We start from the raw sequence: 15,000 nt of genomic DNA, 5'->3' as shown, positions 1-15,000 counted from the left end.
CATGCAAATTTGCGAGCACTATATGTTTCATTCTAATGGCAATGGCATTCTTACCTTCCTCTAAGGCGTTCGCAGCTTCCACAAGTTTACCAGAGTGAAGCGCATCCACAGCAGAATCAATATAGCTGGCTACTTTTTCCTGATGCTGGTACTGCTCTTCGTTCCCTTTACATTTAAATGTGTGTGGAGCGAAATTTTCAAGACGAATTTTCTTAACTGCAAAGTTGATGGATTCGTCGTTCTGAAGATCAAGCTCGTCCTTGAATGAAGCGAGCTCCGCAGAAAGAACGTTTTTTAGCTCCGAAATAGCCGGCAAAGGCGCAGTAGGAGGCTGAGAAGGATCAGCGCTAAAACCAGAAAGCATAGCTTGTATTTCTGGACTCACCAACAAGCTTAGTTACAGTTCTTGGTGGCTATCCAGAAGGCGAACGTCTTCCTCAATCGAATGCAACGTATTTCAGGTTTTCTAACTAATATTAAGTTAGGATACAGTTCTTGGTGGCTGTCCAGAAGGCGAGATAGTGTGAAAACTAGAAATTCCACTTTTATACCAAATAATTAGCATATAATATATGCAGTTACATAATCATGAACAAAAGTAAATACGAAACAATTGTTCAAAATATGTGAAGCCTTATTTCAGAAACAATGTGAATACCTTGAATTATAGTAATGCTACGAACCGTAACGAACACGCTTTCCAACTACTCTTTGTTCCGTTGGAAAGCATTAATCTCAGCGAGTCTTCAGTGTCTCTGGCAGTTGGCGTATGTTCCCAAACTCCAATTTTAGCAATTTCGTAAATTCTCTTAAATTTCGAAAAACAAACTCCGATTTTCGGAAAGACAAAGTCAGATGCTTGCAAAAACCAACTTCTATTTTTAAACACAATAAACAAAGTCCGATTTAGGAAAAAAAAAAAAAAAAGATGCCACTTAAGAGCTTTCATAGCTTCCGTAGGTTCTTTAATTTTGTGGACTAATTTCCACCATAATGAAGGACAGATGACGGTCATTCGAAAATACCAGTACAGGAGAATAACGACAAAAGTTGAAACAAGAAAATTTGGGGGAAAAAAGACACCCCAACCCCGACCCCGGCCCCACGGTTTGTCTACTACCCAGAAACTGGAGTTTGTCCATTTTCGACGGCGTTTCCGCGTGCTTTAGAGAGCACAATGGGAAAAACGTATCACCCTTCAGACGAGGAGAAGAAATTGCTGCTGTAGAGAAGTCTACAACGTCCCCATGCACACTAATGCATTGTAGTTGGAAAACGTAGATTATGGACAGATTTCTGTTTTAGCGTGGACAGGCGGAAACATTTCGCAGAAAACTGGTTGGATGAAAACGATACCTCCACGGCCCTAGTATGGCTGAAAAATACCTCGCTTCGTTTTCGACGAGATGAAAAAGAAGAAATTTGATTTGAAAACTGGTTATTTTCTTTGGATGAGGCCAACGAAGCCCCAAAGCTCGCTTGTCGGCGCTTTTGTTTCTTCAGGTCCCGCTGAAAAAGCGCAATGCTCGTTTGCCACTGATATAACTTACGAACTCGTAATTACATTGATTCGCAGAGAATGCTCTAAAGGTGAGTACGCACCATATATAATCCCGAGCATAATCGGTCGCAAATAACTGAATCGAAAAAGAAGCAAATACGTGGGCGTTATACGTACGTGTTGTTATCTCTACAAATGAATTCGGGATAATTAATGACGCCACATCCTAGGAAATTCATCAGCAAAGCACCACCTGCGTTATCTTCCTTGGCTACCAGCAACCAATGAAAGTTAAATCAAATTATTTAGAAAGACAGACACAAAATGCTTAGCTTATAAAAATTTTATAACAGTTGAATAAACCTCGACTCTGAATCTTCAGTTTGTAAAATGAGTAAATTTGAACTAAAATTCTTTCCTATTGCATTTTCTTTATAGGCGAGAACTCCGCCTATTCTCCTGACAGTTTCGTTTCATTGTTTTTCATTTTCACGTGATTATACTGTTGCACAATCTCGCAGTATTTAAATTCTGCTACTTGTATCCCGCCTTAGTCCGAAGATGATATAGATTTATATCGAAATATTACAAGCACATAACATCGTTTCCTTGCATTTGCTGTCTATCAAGTTTAGTCACAATGCAATTACTCGGTATAGCATTTATTCTTTTCATTGAGTTTTCTCAGTTTTGTTTCTCTTTCTTTCGCTAATTTTTAATGACACTAAAGAAGTAAAACAAATTATAATCGTCACAATTATTTTTTATAGAGAGGTCCCGCTATAAATATAAAGTGGTGAATGAATCTTTCAGGGGCGTGGAAGGTGTTTATTACAGCCCTTCAGCATCACGTTTGTCATGGGAAACCGCAACCTGCAGTTTGCAGTCTCGGGTTTCTGGGGATTCGAATTTTAGCAAGGCGTTCGATTTTGTGCCGCCATGTTATTTTTTGTTACTCGAATTCGAACTGTTTTATTTTTAGCTTCCAAAAACATGAATAATTTATTGATCGAGTTCAAAACTCTAAGTAGCACATCTGCTGTAGATAGGCGGGTATAAAAACCCATTTCTTGCTTCAAAACTAAATCAACTATAGAGGTTAAATTTCATTCTACGTATTTCCCAGATTTGTCATCTCAATTTGAAAGAGACAAATACATCAGGGAAATAAATACGTCTTTCACGAAGACTTTCAAGGAATTCAAGTGCTATTACGTTCTTGTGGTAGTGCAGTGCAAGTGTACTAAACACTATGTCACCGGGTTGTAAGAGCGTAAGAGTGTCCGTAGTGCCAATAGGCCCGCAGCGCGTGCATAGATCACGAAAATAAACAGGTCTGTTGGAAAAGTGCTTGGGTTTCAACAAAATGAGCCCCAAATTCGCAATAATTTGTGACGCTGGCGAATAATAAAGTAGCTGCTATGTCCAAAACAATGGAATTAACACGTGATAAATAACCTTGTCTAAGAGAGTAAATTTGTGACTTTGCAGAAAATGATGGTCAACCCCAGGAGTTAGGCGATTGTGATCTTTGTGTTGAATTCAAATTCAAACTTTATAGCACTTGAAAGAAAGAAAAAAACTAACAAAAACAAAAACCCGGTGTCTTGCCAGCATTTTGACACAGATGTGTCCCTTTGTTTCGCGAGTAAACACGCAAGGTATCATGATCACGGCGTTCGCTGAATTCGATGTCGTTTCGATTTTGCGATTTACTTGTGCAGCCAAAAGTACAATAGAAAATTGAACGTAGTAAAAATCTACCAAAATGTCTTTCGATGATGGTAACTTTTTATATTGGCGGTTCAAAATTTGTTGTTTTCATGTCACAAATTTTGTTGCCGATGGCAAAATATTTTATTCTGGATGGACCGTCCTGAAAACTTCCTTCTGCTCTACCTAAAAACTGTTTATCAATATTTATTTACTTTTGCATCCATATTTGCTTCGCTTAAAGCAGGCTAACAAAATCTGTGCCTTGCTTAGTTTGCATTTTTGAGCGTTAAAATAGAATTTTTGGTCCTATGTTTCTGGCGCAAAGTGATATATTTTTGAGGTCTCCTATCCAGATACTTACTCCGCCGGACAGGACATAGGTTCGGTGAACTTTCGTATTAGAAAGCTGCCAGACGCTCAGAGTGCACGCTTAAACTTGTCGTGAAAAAAAAAGTTGTAAGGGAACTTGATCAACATGTCAGCCTCGAAGTCAATGTTTCTCGATTCCCTTTTATTTTCTTCAATCTTTCTGGGTTTAGTATTTTGCTAGTAACCACATGTCTTCTCAGGGGGCTATTTACCTAAGACATCTACCATGGCACTATAATAATATACGGACGTAATACGCAAAGACAACTTGAATATCCTGGAAGACAAAACGCAGCTCAGTTGACAATATGGAATAAAGCGCTGTGTTACTAAGTTACTGTGTTACTGCATGCATTCGGTCCGATCCCATTGAACCGAGTGATCCTGAAAAGCCCTTGTAGTGAGGGAGCGGTCAACTAAGCACATTTACATTTATTGCACTACCACACGTACGCAATGCGTGCCTATTTTTTTTTAGGTACACAATGTTTTCATCAGGTGGCTCAAGCACGCGGCGTTTTCGACGAGCCACGGATTTCAACTGGAATTATAAAGGATAGTCCTGTTTTTCTTTTTAACTTGCTTCGACACTACCACAGATATATTACTAAGTACTGTCCGAGACGATTAGTTTAAAAATTTGGGAGAGACTACTGTTCTGGATGCCTTATGTTCACTTCCGGTTCCGTCTGTTGCTGGTTAACGTGCTACAAAATTGCAGAATACCCGGATATAAATAGCGTCTATTGTTATGCCTCGTTCTTCAAAGGATGCCGCTACAAGACTGCAATAGTGGCCGGGTATTCTGCCAATTCGTGCTCCCTGCGGCTGTTATAAACTTGTAGCTCTCTCTGATAATCCATTTAAACTCGAAGACGCGCTATAAAAGACCTCTGTTTTTGTTCGAAATCATTCAAATACGACTGATAATCCAAGATGGCGATGAACAAACAGCAACACAAAGACGGAAGCCTTAAAAAGATATTTCCAGGATGAGAAAAGTTACTCGTGATTTTAAAAAAGAAAGACAGATAACATCTTATCACATGTTACGGACACGCTGCCGTTAGAGCTTTTTTGGGGCTTTTCTATTGAACAAATTAAATTATCGCAGAGCTCTGTATGCGTCCACCGTTGATTGACAAATCATCCCCTGTGCCTAAGCACAAGCATATTGTGTAAATTATATTACATGATGAATATCACCCAAGAGACTGTGTTGCATCATTGTAACAAAGTTATGATTCCATTCGCAGAAAAAAAGAGGGGAAAATGAGTTTTAAAAGCCAATCAACCCTCTAAATCATAGACAAAACGTCTTCTAAAATTTAAAACAAACACTTTCTTCGCTTTACACGACCCCCCTTCCCACGAAAAACGAAATAAAAAGCTCCGCACCTTTGAAGTTTCTTCTGTAAGTTTATTGATTAATCCACAAATGCACGACACAAACTTAACAGTGTGCGCGCAAATACTTGTTTAATTTAAAAGAGAGTTTAAGGAAACTTAAGCCTGGCATAAGCACAAACACAAGCTCAAGGATCCAAATTCTCCTTTTCCTTGTGCTTGCTATTATGCTTGCGTAGCTTGTGTCGTGTGAAAACGAAACGCAGCATAAGCACAAGGAAATTTGTTACGTCTGGCCAATTAAAGCACTCGTTCCATATTCCCCGCGTGTGAGCATTTGAACAAAATGGCGGATGCCGTGGTTGATTTTGATTCTAATGTCTTTTTACTTGCATAAGCCGCTTGTGATTGCGTCGAAAGTGAAAACCAGGCTTTAAGAGCGACGAGGACGTTTAAAAACAAAAGGTTAATTGAGAAAAAGAATGGCGCTGCGCTGCTATTTTAAATGCAATTCAGCGACGTTCCGAGCAACTTACATGACTTCCAAGTCGTCAGGTGTACACGTCCCTAAAGAATTAGCGTGTATCTACGAGTTAAAAAGTTTGCTCATAACAAACTTCAGAGGCATGTGCTTTGTTAAATTCGCCGTCTAGATTCTTAAACTCACCGATTAAAATGTGATATCAAGGGGTAATATTCAGTTACGTGTTAAAATTAACTTAGCCTCTGATTACTAAGAATATCCTAAAATTGCTTTTCTCGCTTAAGAGCAGTTTTCAAATGACTGTTGAACGTAATTGCGGGATTGCAATTGCTATACGTTTAGTGATTGATTTAAAAATCCCGCGCTAGTTTATCAACCAATGAGAAAGAAAACCAAAAGCCAGGCTTTGAGCAAGTGACATGGAATTGCTACGATATGCACTGTTTGCAAATATTGTGATTGGTCGAAGTCATGACTTTGGTGTTTGGTTTACACACTCAATTGAAAACTGTTCTGTAAAGAAAACCAATACTTAACTCAGATTACATGATTCGAAAATTTACCCAATTCGTAAGCAAGGAAAATGATGACTAGACTCCAACTGACATAATACCTTATACCCTTTCATTAATTTTCATGTACAATTGCGTTTTCTTCTTCTTCTTCTTCTTTTGTAATTGAAAGGGCTATTTTATTAACCCAAAATATTCGTAAATTAATTTAGCATTTCATATACGAAAACGTTTAGCTTAAACACGAAGACGCACTATAAAAGGGGGTGACTTCAAACCTCTGTTTTGGCTCGATCCATTTAAACATGACTGATAATCCAAGATGGCGATTAACAAACAGCAATACAGAGATGGAAGCATCTTGCAAGGATGAGAAAGGTGACTGGGACATATTACCAGCGTTAGGAGCCTTTTATTACTCAAATTGTTAAGGGCTGGTTTTCACTAGCGACGCTAGCACAAGCGCACGCAAGCGTACGAGCATTACTTTCACCGTGAAAACGGAGTTGACGCAAGCATAAACACAAGGATATAAAATTTCCCTTTTCCTTGTGTTCGCTTGCGTTGTGTGAGACGAAACACAGCATAATAAAGCACTCGTTCCATATTCCCCGCGTCTGAGCATTTGAACAAAATGGCGGATGCCGTGGTTGATTTTAATGCCCATGTCGACGTTCGTTCTCAGTAGCATAAACTACTTAAATCACTAGCCATTGTTGGTATTGTGAAATCAGTACTCGCTTGAGAGTGTATAAACGAGTACTGATTTCACTATATCAACAATGGCTGATGAATCGAAGCAAAACAGAAGTGAACAACATATTTGATGTAGGGAAAGTTTACTGCGAGAAAAAGACAATCGGTTTTTCAACTTAACTTAATTTTAAACTCTTTTTACTATTAAACTCTCTTACTACATAATAGTTATATGCACTGACATATGCATTGCAAAATCGCGTTGTGAGCTTGGGGCGCCTGTGCTTTAATACGCTTGCGCTTTGTGCTTGCGTTGCTAGTGAAAACCAGGCTTTACAGAGCTCTGTATGCGTTCACGGTCAATTGACAAATCGTCTGCACCTGCTTAAGGTACCATGTCTTTTATAGTGTGTCTTCGTGTCAGTTTGAGGAAGTAAATTTTGATTTTTCCAATTCTTAATGAGCGAACTCAAGGAATAAGGCAAAAGAAAATTTCATTGCGTCAACGCAATACAAAAAAATAATACGGTATATCCAATGGTAAATTTCCTTCATTAACTTATAGTACAAAAATAACAATAAATACTTTATTAAAACGAGCTGAAATTCCATTCACTTATTGATGTATAGGAAGACTGGATTCCCAGGGTCTAATTTATAATATAATATACTTTCGATTTTTAATCTGATCAAACATCCGAGGAAATTCATCAGTTTTCCAGACTGTGTAGAATACCTCGGCTGTCTTTGTTCCTTTCTGTCTTTACTGTGGCCTCCTCATTTCTCAAATGTTTTCACTTATTGGTTTTCAGAAGAATTACGTGGTATTTACAAAATCCACAAACACACGACACATGTGGACATTAATTTACAGGCCTTGAATTTGATGAAGAAACTAAAGAAGGATGCATGAAGCACCTCAAGTTGAAAACAAAGCACCCAAAACTGGAGAAGGATGCCCCTTCAAAATGAAGCCCTTTTCGTTTTCGACCCTATTACTGTAAAAGCACATACTGTTCTAAAGTTATTCAGGCTACGAATCGCAAAACCGTAAATCAAAAATAGTTAGGTCTAACTCCCGATTTGAAACGGTTAGCATTCAGGGTGCTTGCCATGCTTCAGTCTTTGCTTTCGGCACTATCTCCATTTGATACATAAATTCAGTATGATTTTTTGGTAGGCCAATAGTGGACACCTATGGTGTATAACAAATTCTTCCAAGCGTTGACATCGAGAAATCTGCTACAGCCACAAAACGGGTTTTTGTCATTAAAGGAACGTACATTCTCATGAACTAAACCTCTCGTCTTCATTGTTAGGTTTAAAGAAGTAGAAAGTCCACAAACAGTTAAATAGCTATGAAATTGGGAGATTGATTCAGAACAAAGATTATAGGGGTGGGCGTATAGAGTTGGCAGTTTGGCAAGGTTAAGGTTGGGTTCAACTCTAAAATAAAGCCATTCATTTTTTAATATTTATTTAAATTAACGAGAGACCCAAATTACGTAGAATTTGTTAGAGTTCTCCTTTTTGAGAGTGATGGGCCACCTATGTTGTTTACAGCTGATTCGGGAAAGGTTGTCCAAAAGAAGCATAAGAGCGTTCGCGACAATGCTGAAAAGGTAGTATGGGAGATATTCAACAAAATAAATTCAACTCGTAACTCCCAGGATCGAAGATGCCACGACCGTCCAGTGAAGACCTACGGTGGCGAGCTATTTGAATGAAAGAGTTCTTGGGATATAGCGTTGATAAAGTGGCAGTACGCACAAGCTTATATTTGAAGCTCTCTCTCGCTATCACGATACCAAAACACATCCAAAAACGAAAGGGTTCATAAGCAAAAACGATGGCTCTGCACATGCGCCACGATTTTTGGTACATTTCTCCTACTTTCTCTGGAAAAAAACATGAATTAAGTAAGGTTAGGTCTTCAGAATCATGCTTTCTCTGTGAATCCTAACCCTTTGTTATAAAATTCATGGCGTGGATCATTTGACTGAATTTTGAAACTCACTCATATCTCCATGTCGGTAACATAGCGTGAGCATGTATTTCAAGATGACGTTTTCGATAGCATTGCTATGATGTATTCGTTGACTCAAACTGGCAGTTTACCATAATGCCTTCCGGCATTGTCGCGTACGCTTTTATGCTTCTTTTGGGCAACCTTTCTCGAAACAGTATTCAACCTTTCGATTCTTGAAATAGTGATTTCATGTAACTGGAAACAACCAATAAACGTTTACATATATTCGTATTTGTTATTATGGGTAATCGCATGATTTCGAGTGCAATTTGGAATAAATAAGGACGAGTAAATGTTTTAAAGAACAAAACATCCTTAGGACACGTGAAATTTGTAGTCTTTGAAAACGTTTACGAGTGCTTATTTATTCCAAATTGCACGAGAAAAACCATGGGATTACTTATCAATAATATACATGAAAAAATGTCAAGATGAAATTATCATAATTAATCAGAAGAAACGCACGGGGATCATGCTAAAAATTGCACCATCCGTTGCTCCCATTTGCTTGGCCATCCGAGACTTTCTTTGATCATTGTCCAATCAGAATGCTTGGTTTGTTACATCTTTTTGCACTATGTTACCTGGAAACTGCATTTCTCTTAGCCAATCACAATAGAGAAAAATTTACATGTATATTATTTCATACATTACTGTTGATCGCCGAGGCTCGAAGTTAAAGGCTGTTTGTCTTCAGAGACTTGAGTGGGTTGCACTTCGTGCATATCTTGTTCAATATCTGGAGTCCCTTGAAGGATAAAATCATTGTCATTGGCATCCTGCTTAGGAGTTCCTTCGACGCTGTTTCTTATTCCATAAGTGAAGTAAATGATAAAACCTAACAGAGATGAAAGAAAGATGAAGTCAGCACGGTTGCAAAATATCGAACAGTCGAAACTGAAATTCGAAAAACAAATGCGTTTCCACATCCGCTTTATTATGAATTTCGATTTCTGAGATTTGCAGTGTCATTTTAGTCTGTCTATTATGCCTCTCGTATATGTAAAAGATGAAAGTGATTATTAATGGTAGATCATTTGTGAACCGAGAGCACCAAATTTGCTTCGCGTCAAAAGAAAAAAGTATAAATAGATAACCCACGTTAATATAATCCACAAAACACCTGAAAACAGAGCAATAAAAAAGAACAAAAAAATTCAATAAAAACGTGTCGCGTTAAAGCAAATAGGAAACAGCAATCTATTTTTCTATGTAACACCTGCGCGATTTCAAAAAAAAGTGTAATCGTGTCAGAGTATAAACTAGGAAACTCGACCCTTCACAATTAAGGTCTCGTTCAAGGTAAATTTGGGCGTCTCGCTCAAATTTTTTGTTTTTGCAAATCTTGAATCGGTGGGATGTGAAGTAAATTTGATTTCCTTCAATTCTTAACATATCAAAAATTTCTCACACAGTATTGGAGTACATTTATCTGTGACTAAGATGGAACAACTGAAAGTGCGGTTATTTTCACAATAAAGCGAAGGGGCAGGAGCTTCTGTAGTAGACTCGGTGAGTCTGAATTTGAGGCCTCAAAACTAAAAGGCAATATTAAATACCAAAAAACCAAAACTTTATTCAAATAATTCAATCTATTAGCTTTAATATGATATATGGTTTGACCCAATGCAAAAAATTGCGGCGCGACAATTTCATTTTTCCCCGGATACCTCATTTTCCTTTACCGACACCTTAACAACGATTTTGAGACTAAATATGGCAAATTATAATTTTTTATTGTTATCGTCAAGAAAAGAAAAAAAAATTCCGGTTTAGTCCATCAATTCGTCTTTGTGACCAAACAGGAAAATTTGAGATCCGAAGACTTTCAATGGATTATATATGGAAAAAAAAATACAACAGCAACAAAAGAAAACATAATTTGGACTACGAAACAGGAAACTTCTTAAAGCTTCGTTGGTTTCAAATGAAATGCTTTTGTAGGTCTGTGGGGGAGGGATTAAAGAGATCTTGCAGCTGGTTAACATGTATTTTAATTGAAAGGAAATATTTTTTCATTTAATGCCCAGTCAGTCTAAAAATGGGTAAAACCAGTTAATATTTCAAACCTTGCTTTGTATCCAAACAAACTCCACTGTTGAAACGAAATGTCGTTCAGTACAATTTCACTTTTCAACTTGGTATATAAACGACTACAATTAAATTACGGAGGTCGGTGGACCTTAATACTCAGAATGGAAACAAACGTGGGATGCATGGGCTAAAACTCGAGTATAGGAAAAATATTGTTTAAAGTAAAATAAATACATGAAACTGGTCGAGTCAAGAAGAAGTACAATATTGTTCTTAATGTTCTTCCGCTTTGTGTTTGTCAAGAATAAAGGTGAAGGCGAGAAAGACATAAATGGGAAAAAAATTCGTAAAAGCGTAGAGTAAAACGAAATTAGCAAAGTAGATAATCCTTAAAAGCCTTAAAAACCTTTGGGTTGTAAGAATTATTTTAACTGCGTAGGACTTTACTCCCCCATGAATAAAGCTTTGTTTACAACTGAGATATAACATCCGCATTGCTTTCAACGGGTCGAGTGGCCTAGAATTCTGCATGAATATTCAGTTGCAACGATAAAATACTACATCTTATAAAGGAATAGTTCAATTCGAAATGATCACTGGGATACAGCTCATTAGTCTCAGACGCAACGTGCACGTTGATATGCAATAGCAATCGATTTGCATTTGAATAAACACCTTGCTCGAAAATTGCCTCACCACCGAATTAATTCATTGACACATTTCTAACTGGCTTTTCAAAAAAACACTTGTAGGTGCCCGTTTAACGTATGCTAATATCAAAACAAGATTTTAAGCGAATCTTTATCTTCCTTCGTTGCTTTAACTGCAATGTGTCATTAAAATTTTAACCGACCAAAAAAAATTTCTGAGAAATAAAATTTAAATTGATTTCGAAAAGATTAAAACACATCGCACAAAAAAATACGTATATACGTATTTTTGAGTTTTCTGACGTTGGTGTAATGTTATCAGAATAAAGACATTAAAAGAAAGAAAATTTCGACAAAAACTGCATTGGTAATCACAGGAAAAAGTATTGGGGAAAATATAATTAAACATCTTACCCAAAACCATCCAAACTCCGAATCGCACCCATGTCCACGGTGACAACTTTAGAAGTAGGAATAAATTGACAACAACACTGGCGATGGGTAGCGCTGGAACACAGGGAACCTTGAACGGGAATCTCGCATTGTTCTTGGGTTGTAACTGCATAACCACCACACCAAAAATGATGAAAAGGCCAAGCAAACTTGCCGTGAATATGGCCCATGCTTCTCCATCGCCTAATGCTCCCCACCCTGCTATCAAAAGAGCGCAGAAACCCGCGAGACTTACAACTATCAAGGAGACAGCAGCGTTTGCGATTTGACTTGTGGCGTCTGTGGGCTCTTCCGCGTCTTTCTTGTCTTTGTTCTTGTCACCCGTGACATTTCCAAGCGGTTTGTACTCGGGACCTTTTGATTCAGGTAGCGTCTTCTGGCAACATATGATTTTATAACTTTGGACAGAGCTCGAGGTCTCTTCGTCGTAATCTACGTCTTCCACTCCGGGCTGAAACCTCAAGACGAGTACAGAGAGCGAAACAAGGGTGTAAGCGAGTAAGGTGCCAATGGAAAGCATTTCAACAAGTTGCTTCAAGTCCAGCAGAAGGGCTAGGATGGCTGACAGAAGCCCAGCGAAGGCGATAGAGATGACTGGAACGTTTGTACGTTCGTAGATTCTAGAGAAAACCTTGAAGAGAAGACCGTCGGAAGCCATTGAGTACATGATTCGGGGTACAGCAAATATACCACTCATGAGAGATCCTGCCAAGGCACAGAGACCTCCAACGGCTATCACATACTTTGCTGCAGGCACACCAGCCGATTTGAAAGCCTCTGGTAATGGGGCGAACTTGTCTAGCTTGTCGTAGGACACCATCAATGTTAATATGGCGGCAACGCCGAAATAGGCGAGAAAACTAATAACAAGACACAACATGATGGAGAGAGGAATGGCCCTCTTAGGGTTGATGGTCTCCTCGCTTGCTGTGGCGATCACATCAAAACCGACAAAGCAGTAGAAGCAACTAGCAGCTCCAGCTAAGACTCCTGACACCCCATAAGGTAGGAACTGATGGGAGCCAGCCCAGTTGACTGGGTTGACATGGAACAAGCCAACAGCAAAGATGAACAGGATCACCAACATATTTACTGTCGTGACAATTTTGTTAAATACCGCGGAATGTTTGGCTCCGCTGGCGACGATCGAAGAAACAGCAAGCACAAGAGCAAACGCCAGAAAGTCTGGGTAGGTACCTAATCCTGTTGCATTAAACTGTCCAATGTTGTCGATGAAGAACTTCCGGATCACTCCTCCAGCAATGGAGTCAATGTACTCGCTGCTTGCCCTACCAAGCGAAGCTGTTCCAATCACGTACTCTAAGATCATGTTCCAACCGATGATGAAGGCCCAAATTTCCCCAAGAGAAGAGTAAGTGTAAATGTAGGCCGAGCCAGCTTTCGTAACTCGACAACCAAACTCCGCGTAACAAATCCCTGAAAGAAAAGCCGCAACAGCTGCGATGAAGAAAGACAACACGATGGCCGGTCCGGCAACATCTCTCGCTATTTGTCCGGTAACAACGTACAAGCCTGCTCCCACAGTCGCTCCGACGCCAATGGAAGTTAAATCAAATACGTTCAAGCATCGGCAAAGTTGAGAGTTTGAGAGATCGTTGTCGATTTCTTTTCGCCGAGTAAGAAGCCGAAGAAATCGCACGAGGGTCATCGTTGAAGATCTCTAAACACTGTAAAACGCTTTCTTCCCAGTGGGTCTTCAGTTTTCAATATGGCTAATTGATGAAAGTTTTAGAAACCTCCCTTTGCCTAAAAACGTCTCTAAATTAGTGTCATCATTAAATTCGCTCCCTCAGAGAGGGGGCAAACCGTTTTTGGGTAAAAGAACTTAATCTTCGTCACAACAAGAGCGAGTAGAAGTTTTAGTTGAAAGCTTGCGGAGTGCCTCGAAACGGCGAATATTAGAAAATCGAATCAAAAATTTTAATTGACATGCGATATTCAGAATTGTTGATAAATTTGCATGACACTCATCCTGTGACGTACGATAACAAATGGCCCACGACCAATTGTTCGCGACACTGCATGTAACGTCACAGCAACAGCAAAATTTACATGTTACATATACCTGGTACCACCGCTTCGCCAGAAGTGTATAAATCACGCGCCCTTGATAGTGTTGTTTCCCTATGGCGAGGTAAAGATCCCAAACAGGGCCGAATGATAACAACATCTGTCTCATCCTTAAGAGCCATTGTTTCTATTTAATGAAATCAGTGTCGTGTCGGTCAGAACACGAACAATATCGAAGAAAAAAAAGAGAAATAGTGCTGCTATTTCCATTAGGCTTCAAGAGCTTCGATGGAGCTGGGCCTTGTTAAGTTGTAATTTTGATGTTTTCAGTCCTAGGACTAAGTGGGGTGTTATGGTTTTATCAGCTAAACAAAAGGGAACTTTTTTCCGGTTAGCTGACAGAAACGTAGGTGTTTCACGGAGTGAATGAATATTGAAAATAGCCTCACAAAAGATTAAAATGGCCTGCACTTGATGATGCAAACAATATTTACCGGCAGAATTAAGCAATTTTCGCTATTCTTAACATCCCAAAAATAAAAAAGGGCATTTGACCTCGAGTTTGCGGTCTGATCAGATATTACTGCCGCCACAAATATTGCTTAATTCTTAACAACCCACACAGGCCGGGAAAAGTGTTTTTGTGCAAAAATTGTGGGAGTTTGTTGTTTTTAGCGCTGCTGCTGGCGTCAGTTGTACCTCCAAATCATGCAGAATTCGCATCTTGGCATTTCCTTTTTTAATCAATGCTAAGTTTTAAGAAGACTTTGATAGACCGTCATTTCTTCTGAGAGATAGCTTTGCCCGCGAGTAAAACACGCGAAGCAGGTGAAATTGTTTTCCCAGTGTAGCAACAAAAAGAAAAAAAGAAATTAATTTTTAGCTTACATACACTAACCATAAACAAGCGCTATCCTTAAGGAGGCTCAAACTAGTTTTAACACTTACAAGAAACTGGAGTATTTAGAAGGACTCAATCTACACAACTGTTGCGCAACACAATTCACGATCATTGCTGCTTAACAAGATGCGCTCATTGATGTGACGAAATAGACAACCTTGGCAGCAAAAGCAATGCCAGACGTGTGCCAGATCATTTTAAACGTGGGCCTCAAGTTAAAAAGTTCCGTTTTTGTGTCATGGAGACGTCGTTTTGTTGTTGCCTAGCATACAAAACG

General features: G+C 38.9%; 1 protein-coding gene across 1 annotated transcript; it reads right to left on the bottom strand.

The window, feature by feature from the left end:
* Positions 1-4,985: 4,985 nt before the first annotated feature.
* LOC137997251 (cationic amino acid transporter 2-like) lies at positions 4,986-13,727 on the bottom strand. Its single transcript, XM_068843122.1, has 2 exons — positions 11,753-13,727; positions 4,986-9,492 (listed from the first exon to the last, which is right to left on the bottom strand). Exons 1-2 carry the CDS (start codon positions 13,458-13,460, stop codon positions 9,305-9,307), a joined length of 1,896 nt encoding a protein of 631 aa, XP_068699223.1. The 5' UTR covers positions 13,461-13,727; the 3' UTR covers positions 4,986-9,304.
* Positions 13,728-15,000: the final 1,273 nt, after the last annotated feature.

This window comes from Montipora foliosa, chromosome 3 (assembly GCF_036669935.1).
Source record: "Montipora foliosa isolate CH-2021 chromosome 3, ASM3666993v2, whole genome shotgun sequence".
Taxonomy (NCBI): Eukaryota; Metazoa; Cnidaria; class Anthozoa; order Scleractinia; family Acroporidae; genus Montipora; species Montipora foliosa.
Note: the sequence above shows the minus strand (reverse complement) of the source record. Positions and strands in the feature narration are given on the sequence as shown.